The sequence below is a fragment of the Cnephaeus nilssonii genome (assembly GCF_951640355.1).
Source record: "Cnephaeus nilssonii genome assembly, chromosome: 9".
In the NCBI taxonomy this organism is placed as follows: domain Eukaryota; kingdom Metazoa; phylum Chordata; class Mammalia; order Chiroptera; family Vespertilionidae; genus Cnephaeus; species Cnephaeus nilssonii.
In genome coordinates, this window is record NC_137080.1 from 77,749,573 (window position 1) to 77,761,846 (window position 12,274).

The following is a 12,274-nucleotide window of genomic DNA, read 5'->3' on the forward strand; positions in this document are numbered from 1 at the left end:
TATCGTGTGCTTGCCACCTGAAGTCAAATCTCCTGTGTCAGCTTGGATTGACCCCCTTTACCCTTTTCATCCTTCCCCAGTCCCCTTCCCCTCTGGTAACCACCATTATGTTGTTTATATCGATGAGTTTGGGTTTTTATTTGTTATTTTGTTTATTCAGTTATTGCTTTTTGTTTTATATCCCACATATGAGTGAAATCATATGGTTTTTGTCCTTTTCTACCTGACTTATTTCACTTAGCATAATACACTCAAGATTCATCCATGTTGTTGCAAATGGCAATATTTTTGTGTGTGGCTGAGTAGTATTTCAATATATATATATCACGTCTTCTTTATCCAGTCATCCAGTGGAGGACACTTGTGTTGTTTCTATGTCTTGACTATTGTAAATGATGTGCCAGTAAACATAGGAGATTTGATGTTCATGTTTTAAGTGTAGGGAGACTGAACGTGTTATAAGAAAAAGGAATTGAGCTGAAAGACAGATTCATATATGACCATTCATTTATGTATACACTAGCCAGTCACACAGCACATTATCAGAAGCCAAATTTCTTCACATAATGTATAAGACGAAGAAGCTTCATGGGCCACCACTATTCTATAAATCCTACAATCCAGACATTACCATTCCCTACCATTTCCTGGAGGCATAATGCTCATCCACAAATGTATGCCTTTTCAGATCTATTCCTTTATCTTTAAGCTCCTCCAGATTGGAAGTGATGATGCTTCCAATTCTGTTTGACCAGTTTGTCTCGACTACTTCATTGAGACATCTCTTGAAAGCTAGGTTCACAACTTCTGTTTCTGTACATCAACCTCTCCCATGGCACCAGGCTCATGGTAGGCAGTGAACAAACAGATGATGAATGAAAGAATGGACACACAAGTGAAATACTTTAAGCTCATCTTAAGTGTTTCATCAAACTAATGAGATAACCTCTGAACAAAGAATGATATTGAATTTGGCATTTGCGACACAGCTGCAGCCCTCTAAGCAAAGCTTTGATCTTAAACCTCCCTTCTAATGCTAGAATTATTATTATACTCTACTAAAAGTCAATTGATACCTTTTACTAGCACCAGCTGCCTTAGAAGCAGGACCACCAAGAAATATAATTTCACAATGTTGGGACTTAGATCAAAATGCATCAGAGAGTAGACGTACTCTGGCAGTGTTTCGTACCTATGTCCACATCTATTAAGTTCACTTACTAACTAGTGTTATTATCTGTTTCATGTTGGGATTTCTTTGGGGTGTGGTAGAATTGGACAGATGGGTTGAAAGTCTTCCTTCAGGCATAATACACATAGGATTGAGCAGATGGGTTCCAATAATCAAACTTTAGGCCTGACAAAGCAGGGAGAAAAAGAATACAGCATTGTCTAGTAACAGATAAAAATATAGTCGGGAATGGAAAAATTTAAAAATAATATTTTATATGTACAAATCAACACTGGACAGTGGCACAGTGGCACTTCCCTTCAAAAGTACAGATTTTCAGGCAACAAGGTTTTGTTACAATGATAAATAACTTCAAAAATGAAAAAAAGACTAATCATAGCAATGGAAAGTGTGAACTTGAAATAAATTTTCTAGTAACAAAAACAAGGCTCAGTTTTATTTTAATATTTCTATCAGTTACCTGGATGGGGATATTATAAAATATTAAACAAATGAGGAAATGGTATTAATCTGGGAGGAAAAGATTAGAATCCAAAAGGATTCCACAATAAGGGGAAGATAGATGAAATAATAAATATAGAGATAAGAAAAAAATATTGTACTTACAGAACAGTGAAACCCAGAAATTGACCCAAGCCATTATGCTCAATTAATATTTGAAAGAGGAGGCAAGAGCATACAATGGAGTCAAGACAGTCTCTTCAATAAATGGTGTTAGGAAAATTGGACAGATACATGCAAAAAAATTAAGCTAGACCAGCCCTAACTGGTTTGGCTCAGTGGATAGAGCCTCGGCCTGTGGACTGAAGGGTCCCAGGTTCGATTCTGGTCAAGGGCATGTACCTTGGTTGCGGGCACATCCCCAGTAGGGAGTGTGCAGGAGGCAGCTGATCGATGTTTCTCTCTCATCGATGTTTCTAACTCTCTATCCCTCTCCCTTCCTCTCTGTAAACAATCAATAAAATATATTTTAAAAAATTAAACTAGACCACCAACTTATACCATACAGAAAAATAAATTCAAAATGGATAAAAGACTTAAACGTAAGATGGGAAACCATAAAAATCTTAGAAGAACCCATAAGCAGCAAAATACCAGACATATGTCATAGCAATATGTCTAATGACACATCTCCTAAGACAATGGAAATGAAGGAGAAAATAAATAAGTGGGACTACATAAAAAGCTTCTGCACAGCAAAACAAACCATCAACAAAATAACAAGAAAGTCCACTGCATGGGAGAACATATTTGCCAATGTAACATCCGCTAAGGGTTTAATCTCCAAAATTTATAGGGAACTCATACAACTTAGCAAAAGGAAGATAAACAATCCAATCAAAAAATGGGCAAAGAACCTAAATAGACACTCTTGAAAGTGGACATACAGAAGGACAAGAGATATATGAAAAAATGTTCAAAGTCACTAATCATCTGAGAGATGTAAATCAAAACAATGAGGTACCATCTCACAATTGTCAGAATGGGTATCATTGATAAACCAACAAATGACAAGTGCTGGTGAGGATGTGGAGAAAAAGGAACCCTCATACACTGCTGGTGAGAATGCAGACTGGGGCAGCCACTGTGGAAAACAGTATGGAGTTTCCTCAAAAAATTAAAAATGGAACTCCTATTTGACCCAGTAATTCCACTTCTAGGAATATATCCTGAGAAATCAGAAACACCAATCAGAAAGGATATATGCACCCCTATGTTTATAGCAGCACAATTTACAATAGCTAAGATTTGGAAACAGCCTAAGTGCCCATCAGCAGATGAGTGGATTAAAAAACTGTGGTACATCTACACAATGGAATGCTACACTGCTGTAAAAAGGAAGGAACTCCTACCATTTGCAACAGCATGGATGGACCTGGAGAGCATTATGCTAAGCAAAATAAGTCAGAGAGAGATAAATATCACATGATCTCACTCATTTGTGGAATATAATGAACAACATAAACTGATGAACAAAAACAGATCCAGAGACAGAGAAGCATCAATCAGATGCTCAAACCTCAGAGGAAAGGTAGGGAAGGGGGGGGCGGTAAGGGGTAGAGATCAACCAAAGGACTTGTATGCATGTATATAAGCCTAACCAATGGACACAGACACCAGGGGGGTGAGGGCATGAGCGGGGTTGGGGAGGGATAATGGGGGGATTAGGACACATATGTAATACCTTAATCAATAAAGAAAAAAAAAACCATGAACATCTGTGTGGAAGGAATTATAGTGTTAATATATAAATGACTACAGTGTTTTTGCTTCTGTATGAAATGAACAAAATGAGGGTAAAAACATATTGGAAAAGTTGGTGATCTTGTATAAATCGCAAGTATTTTCAATTTTTAATCTGTCTAGGAGAGAAAAATTGATAAAAATGCCTGACTCAAATCCTGTACAATAGGTATTGATTTGTGATTAAATGTTTGTATTTCTTTGTTCATGAATAGTTGTCTGAACTCATCTTTTTCATTATTGTCTCTTCTTAGATAAGCTATCATTTTTATGCTTTAACATATGTTCCTTGCTATCTTTGATATCAGTAATATTAACATGTTACTGATCCAAATGTTCAACTTGGAGAGTGTTTTAATCTCATACTTTTAAAACTGCAAATAGGAAATTCTCTTGTGATAGCTTGTAGAAGGATTTCAGAGAAAGATAATCACTAATAATTAATTTGTGTCTTTAGAGCTAAATAGAACCCTTTTTGATCCCCAAGCAAGCAATGCCTGCCCCACAAATCAATGTCCCTGAGGACTCATCAGCTCAGTGTTCCTGTGGCCTGTTACAACCAGGTCATGTGATGTGCTGCCCAGTCCCTTGGTAATTAGCTAGGAACTGGGTTTTTATCCTAAAACTTGTCACATATTGTTTTGCAGAGCCAATGATGGGTATTTGTCAGTCTGTCTGACATTTGTAGCTAGGAGCCTAAGGTCATCATTAGCACATGACTTTGATTGTCAGGAAATGAAGTACTAGGTGTATGGAAGTTTCTTTCACCGCTTCCATGATAGGGACTTTCTCAATCCTAAAGAAGAAGAAAAATCCATACACAGTTTATTGCCTTCCAAACTGACAATTCTGTAAAACTCATTGGGTGATTAAGTAATAAGGAGACACACCAGAGAAAAGTGTAGATTAAAACATAACCTCCAGCCTAAAGCCACAATACCCAGTAGTCAGACTTATTGAGTAGCCAGAGAGAATCTTGTATCTTGTGGTGATGTTTGTTTAAAAATAATATATTAAGTTAAAAAAAAACAACAAAAAAATACGTCTTTCAAGTTTAACAACAATTAGAAAATACCCACGTATTTAATGTGTAAATACAAATGTACATAGATATTTGCAAAATAAATGGCTTATAAATAGCTAATGTGTATCATCAGCTAATAAATCAGTTTCTGTTTGCACTGACAGTTCTCCAATCAAATCACTAGTTAGCTAAAAAAGTCAAACATTGACATCAAAAGGATGTGACTTTTAAATATTTTACTTCTTTAATAATAAGTGAAAAAGTGTAAAAGATTTGTTTTTCCAGCTTCACTAAACACTGAATTCCATTTCTGTGAGTCTCTAAGAAGACTGGTATGTAATAGTCAAGTAATACATATTTCAAAAATAAGATTAAGTATATAAATACCTGTTTATTTTCCCATGGATATTAGTTCTCTGATAGACATATTATCCATTTATCCATCTCTCTCTCTCTCTGTCTCTCTGTCTCTCTCTCTATATATATATATACACACACACACACACACACACACACATATATATATATATCTCCTATCTAATAAAAGAGTAATATGCAAATTGACCGTCACTCCAACACACAAATGGCTGCCCCATGTGGTCAAAGATGGCTGCCCCCATGTGGACACAAGATGGCCACCACAAGATTGCCTGCAGGGGAGGGCATTTGTGGGTGATCAGGCCAGCATGGGAGGGCAGTTAGGGGTGACCGGGCCGACATAGGATGGCAGTTGGGGGAGATCAGGCCAGCAGGGGAGGGCAGTTGGGAGGGACCAGGCCTGCAAGGGAGGACAGTTGGCGGGGGACCTAGGCCTGCAGGGGAGCGCAGTTGGGGGGGACCAGGCCTGCATGGGAGGGCAGTTGGGAGAGACCAGGCCTGCAAGGGAGGACAGTTGTGGGGGGGACCCAGGCCTGCAGGGGAGGGCAGTTGGGGGGAACCAGGCCTGCAGGGGAGGATAGTTGGGGGACCAGGCCTGCAGGGGAGGTCAGTTGTGGGCGATCAGACCTGCAGGGGAGGGCGGTTGGGGGGGACCAGGCCTGCAGGGGAGGGCAGTTGGGAGTGACCAGGCCTGCAGGGGAGGGCAGTTGGGGGGACCAGGCCTGCAGGGGAGGTCAGTTGTGGGCGATCAGGCCTGCAGGGGAGGGCGGTTGGGGGGGACCAGGCCTGCAGGGGAGGGCAGTTGGGAGTGACCGGGCTTGCAGGGGAGGGCAGTTGGGGGGACCAGGCCTGCAGGGGAGGGCAGTTGGGGGCAATCAGGCCAGCAGGGGAGGGCAGTTAGGGATGACTGGGCCTTCAGGGGAGGGCAGTTGAGGGGACCAGGCCTGCAGGGGAGGGCAGTTGAGGGTGACCAGGCCTGCAGTGGAGGACAGTTAGGGGCAACCAGGCTGGTAAGGCAGGGCAGTTAGGGGTGACCAGGCCGGCAGAAGAGGGCAGTTAGGGGCAATCGGGCTGGCACGGGATCAGTTAGGCGTCAATCAGGCTGGCAGGGGAGTGGTTAGGTGATGATCAGGCTGGGAGGCAGAAGCAGTTAGGGGCAATCAGGCAGGCAGGCAGGCGAGCGGTTGGGAGCCAGCAGTCCTGGATTGTGAGAGGGCAGTCAGACATCCCTCAAGGGGTCCCAGATTGGAGAGGGTGCAGGCTGGGCTGAGGGACACACCCTCCCCCATGCACGAATTTCATGCACGGGGCCTCTAGTATATATATAAAGTGAAACATTTATACAAGAAATATTCTGTCTTGTTAGACTACCAAACATATTTACATTAATCATCTTTACTTTAATATTTTAATATTTTCTAAATTAGTGTTTCCCAAACTATATTTTGGACTCTTGAACTTCTATCGCAATAACATAAAATTTCTTAGAAATTTATTATTTTCAAATTACTAAATGGTTAATTATATAATACATAAATAATTGTTAAACTTAGTTATTTTTGCATGAAAAAAACTAAATAATTTTAAGCCAACAGGTGAATAAGGGAGTGAATGGATAATTTGTTTTTTTGGTTATTAAACTCTTGTAAGAGTGTTTGAGTTTGAAAAGAATTTAATTGTCTTCCTTGCTGTTCCTTGGATTGGACATTCAAATAAGTGATCACCTAATATACTTACTTTTGAAATGTCTAGTTTTTAGCACATTAGGAATAGGACATTACTTGCTAAAAAGAATTTGCCTTCTTTTTCTTCATTTCCAAATTAAACTTTGGAATGTTTTATTTATTCATTGTCACTACTACTATTTTTTTAATATTATCACTACTGAGAGCCAACATTAAAAAAATTAAATTGATTTGAGATATATATATATATATATAGAGAGAGAGAGAAACATCAGTATGAGGAAAAACAGTGGTCTGTATTGGGGATTGAACCCACCACCTTTTGGTGTATAGGATGGCGATATTCCAACCAACTGAGCCACACCAGCCAGGGCTAAGACCCAGCATTTAAAAAAACAGGTATTATATGCAGACACTGTGCCATGTATCATTGACATGCACTAAATTATTTAACTCTCACACACACAAAAATGGATGCTACTATTGTGCCTATTTTATAGAGGCAGAAACTGAGGTTTACAGAAATGAATTTGTTCAACCTTAAGAAGTTTTAAGAATTTTTATATATCTTTGCAAGCATGTGAATTGATAAATTGTATTAACTTTTACTTCATATTCTATCAATTGTTGATAAATTGAAAGGCCTCATTGATGATAAAAACTTGCCAGCCTGAACTAGACATTATTTTAACAGATTCTTATTCCATTTGGGTTAAATGCCTTTCCATCTTTTTTTTTTTCTCCACACAGGAGATTGATTCTATTGGGAAGGGGTGTTTTAGGAATCAGTGGGTCTTGGGTACACACTGAGAATTAAAAGCTAATTCAAAATAAAATATGCTTCACATTTTAACTGGTTCAGCACTATTTTTTAGTTTAGGTCTGATAAGAAAGGATGTTCTGGCATCTCTGCTCTGAGGAAAATAGCTATAGCAGCACATGAGAAAAATAGTTATGTTCCAGTTACAAGCTCAACTTCCAAAGTCATCACCATATAACCTATTCCTGAGGACAGGAGAAAATGTGTAAAACTAAACTTTGGGAGGTAATTTCTTAACCTATCATTCATCTGCAATCATGATATTTATTAAATTTCAAGGTTAACTTGGGACAGAAATACATATTATTTAGAAACTAGAGGCCCAGTGTGCACAGGTAGGTTCCCTAGGCCTGGCTGGCGATCAGGGCCAATCTGTGGGGTGGCTGGTGGGGTGATCAGGGAGCTCCCCTGCTTACACCTGCCTTGGCTGGCCCGGGTCCTGCGGGCTAGGGGTAGCTCCTGCATTGAGCGTCTGCCCCCTGGTGGTCAGTGAGCATCATAGTGACCAGTGGTTCCGCCCATCATTCATAGTGACTGGTCGCTTGGTCGTTCCAGTCATTCCGGTCATTCAGTTGTAATGGTTGCTTAGGCTTTTATATATATAGATTGGTGAAATGAGTCTTTTATACTGTACAGTATTCCTCTTTATTTCTGATTGCTTTCTGCAAGAGAATTGGTTAAAATGACCTAATTCACCATTTCTGGGATAAAATAAATGAACTCTGCTGCCAATACACAGTCACCTCTCTGCATTAGCTCACTGTGAAGGGAAGGAGGCAGTCTGGTCAAAGGCACTCACGATACAGTGTGGAAGTATTGGGGTAAAACACACTATGCTATGATAGCCCATAGAGGACCACTTAACCCACACTTAGTTAACAAGGAAGGGTCCCAGAGGGAGTGGCATCTGAAGTGGGTTTGGGCTTGCTTAGGGATTTATGTGGCTCATCTATTGAGCATGTGCAGGAAACGGGGGAAAAAGAGGGTTCTAAATAAACAAACTTGTTTCCAATTGTTTATTATTTCAAAGTTTTCAAATGTTTGTGATTATAAATAGACTAGAGGCCCAGTGCATGGATTCGAGCACCAGTGTGGTCCTCGGCCTGGCCTGTGCCCTCTTGCAATCTGGGACCCCTTGGGGGATGTCGGATAGCCGGTTTCAGCCCAATCCCCACAGGCCCGATCCAGACAGGAGGGAGCCCAATCCTGTGCATTGAGAGTCTGTCCCCTGGTGGTCAGTGTGTGTCATAGCCACCGGTCTTCCAGTCATTCAATCGTGTAGGCTTATCCTACCTAATAAAAGAGTAATATGCAAATTGACTGCACCTTCACTATGCCCAAGCCACGCCCACCAGCCAATCAGGGCGAGTATGCAAATTAACCCAACCAAGATGGTGGTTAATTTGCATATCAAGACAGCGTAGGAAGAAGCCAAGTGCTGCAGAAGGGAGCGAAGCTGCGGAGAAGCAAGCAGGTGGGGCGGGGAGAAGGGAGGCAAGCAAGTAGGGCCGGCGGATAAGAGAGGCAAGCAGGCAGGGCAGGGGAGAGCGCAGCAGGAAGCCCTATTGCAGGAATCTTCCTGCAATGGGCTACTAGTATATATATAAATAATTCTGCAGTGAGGCACTTAGGGCCTTCATCTGTCTACCTTCCACACTATTTCTTTAGGACAAGTTTCTTGAAGGAAAATTACTGCAGCAAGGGGCACGAGCTTGTTTATTCACAAAAAGAGCATGTAATTCAATATCATAGAAGACTTTTAGAAAGAAATTACAGCAAAGCTAAGTTTTGAGGGATGATTCTGATTTAGATAGGACAAAGGTGAGGGACCTAAAAGCCTGGGGCAGCTCATGTGCAGAGGAGAGAGCGGAGGGGATCATGAGTGACTGGGTGTGGATTGGCTTAGTTACAAGGTGTGGGAGTCATGTTGGGAGAGTGGGCTTACATGTAAACTATGTTTATTTCTGATTTTATAAAAAAGGTTTAGTTAATAAAATAAGCTCCTTTTCCCTTTTTCTTACCCTTGAAGCTCATGGAATCCATTTGTAGCATATTCCTCAAATCATTATAATGGTTATCTGTCGTGTACCAGAACGTATTTTCTTCTACCTCCCCAGGTGATTTTAGCATCTGTAACATATTCTGTTCCCCTCCATTGCCCACCATCATACTAAGTAATGGTAACTTCCCTTTACTTCATTCCTATTCATCTATTTGCACATGACCAACACGGTACTTATTAAGTCTAAGCCCAGCTTCACCACTTATTTGCTGTGTAATTTCTGATAAGTTACTTAACCTCTTTTTGCCTCAATTTCCTCATGAAAACCTCAACAAGATCCATCACAGGGTTGTCAGAGTTAAATAAAATCATGTATGCGTAAACACCTGGCACCTCTTTGCAGCACAATGGCAATGATTTTCCCTCCATTATGAGTATATCTAAATTCGTCCAGGTTGAAAATGCCTTTTGCTACGGTTTCCAGCAGTGCCAGGCAGCTTCAGAAAGGAAAAGCAGAGAGGAACAGTATTATCCTGAGCCTTCTGTGAGAGGTGGCTACTCTGTTAGGAGCAAAGCCCACCTGGAGAGAGTGCTCACCTTTCTTTGATTGATAGATTTGAGAATAAAATGAGGAGCCAGCCTTCAGGGCTTTCCATTCACCAGCTTTTACAAATTTAAGATGCACTTCATTTTAATGTTAAAATATATATATATATATATATATATATATATATATATATATATATATATATATATATATATAACTCCCTTCTATTAGGCCACTCTTGCCTTCTTCCTGCTCAGTCCCTATCCTGTACCTTTGCCCTCCTCCACATCACAAAACAAATCCAAACTCTGGTGATTTGAGATACCCCAAGATCTCGGGGTGTGGGTGAGGGGGGCTGACTAATTTTGCCCAGACTTTCTGTGGAAGCTGCACATATGCTGCCGTTTTGAGTTGCATAATTGATTCAATCTCTGATTTTAGAGGAACGCTGAACTCCTTTTGTGGGACGCTGCATATATTTCTCTAGGGCAAAAACTGCCCTACTTTTTTCTCTCTGGTATCTGTTTAGTGCTAGGCCATTTTTCCCCTAAGAATCTAAACTACCCTCCGTGAAATAAATGAAATCACAGTTGGAAAACGGCTTACTGGACAGACTTATAACCGCAAGATAAGAGCTACACCACACGCATTTTCTTAACGTTCTCCTCTTCCCCTGCTTGCTTTCTGTCTGCTCTGGAACAGCTTGGTGTTGGCTAAAAGGGTACGGTGGTTGCTCGGCTGAGGGTTGGCATTACCTACATGGACAGCAGCTGCCTTGGCACCTCATTGGGAACACAGGCTGTGGGGTTTAACCCTTGCTTGCCCCTGGATCTACTGTGCAACTCTAAGCAGATTTACTTCCCTCTCTGAGTCTTACCTTCAGCAGTCCCTGGTAGACTAATGTCTGTACTGATGGGCTATAAAGATAGGTATGTAGCAAGCTGCAAACTCACATTGAGCCTTTTGGTTAACCAGGTATATGTGAAGTGCCAGCAGGGGAAGATGACTTTATGCCTCCTGAAACGCCACTTAGCCACAATGACAACCGGGCAATTTTAAGCTTACCATTTACTTCATACTGTTCTTGGCAACCTTATTTTTGCTTATGTTTTCAAGAATTTCTAACTGGAAAGTCTTATTTCAGAGCAGATGTCTTTTATAAACCTGTTTGATCCAGTGTGTAGTTTGGAGACTATCTTTTCATCAGGTGCTTCTTGAAAAAACTAATTGTTTTTTGTCATTTTCTGTACTCTTAAGAAGAAAATAACATTTGTTAGGTCCATACTAAGTTCCACTATTTGAGCAAATCCCCCAAAGAATTCTCATATTATAAAACTGATGAACTCTACTGTTTACATCAAGGGAATAATGTCAGAAGCTATTCCCAACTGATGTCTATTATAGCCTGAATGGATTGTGTCATTATGCTGCTAAGAGAATTTAGGCTTAGAAAATAAATAGCTTATTGCTTTTTAATAAGACACTTAGCATAAACAGATTATTGTTCAAATTCAGACTCTGTTACTTACTAGTTGGATAAATTTGGTCAAGTCCCTTAACCTCTAAGCCTCATTATATATGAATATTTAAAATTGAGATAAGCATCATACTTTTCAGGTTTGTTGTGAAGATTAAATGCTAAAATGCTGTAAAGCTCTTTGGGTAGCCAGTCATAGCCATGCATCAGCCAGGTTTTGCTGTAGTGACAGTGTGTAAGAAATAACCCATGAACCTAAGTGACATACCACAACAAATATCAATGTTAGACTTCGTTGGAATTGCCTCCAGCTTGTGTGTTCTCTTCAGATCTGTTAGGTTTGTTTTTTTCAGTCAGGTACTAGAGACTATTTAAAGAATACTCCTTTCATGGTGAAAACTTGCCAAGCAACTTAAAGCATCAACTCAGAACTGGCATTGCTATCACGTCTACACAAATTTTATTGGCCAAAACAAATCACATGACCAGGCTAAATACTAGTAGGCCAGGAACATATACTCTGCCCTAATTGGGGAAAAAAAAAAGTGAATTTTTGCTGAATGGTTAGCCATACTGCTTCAGAGTTTACTGCATCTCATTTTCCCCCCTTTTCTTATTTCGTCCATGTGACCGTTGGCTCTTCTCCATATAGTCTACTGGATAGCATCTACTTTGCATTTCCAAAATTACATCACAACTTCCTCTCTCTCTTTTTTAATTTCAAATTCATTTAAAAGATATATTTTTCTTTGTAAATAGGTACTTTGGAAAATCCCTTACAAAAAGAACAAAAGCTTCTGATTCTCCTTAGAGCCTCAGAGGGAGTCTTTTGTGACCGTTTCAATGGAATTCATATTGATCCAGGAACTATTGGTAAGAGTAAAATAAGTTTTTATTAAAAATGA

At 40.2% G+C, this 12,274-nt stretch overlaps 1 protein-coding gene across 1 annotated transcript in view; it reads left to right on the plus strand.

Annotated features, from left to right (window-relative positions):
• The window catches only part of PKHD1 (PKHD1 ciliary IPT domain containing fibrocystin/polyductin), a gene marked incomplete at its 3' end in the record, with an annotated part of 394,211 nt that overhangs the window by 261,103 nt on the left and 120,834 nt on the right, over window positions 1–12,274 (plus strand). The window contains exon 53 of the mRNA XM_079780770.1: window positions 12,129–12,242. Within this exon, the coding sequence (XP_079636896.1) occupies window positions 12,129–12,242 (114 nt within the window). The remainder of the gene's footprint in view (window positions 1–12,128; window positions 12,243–12,274) is intronic.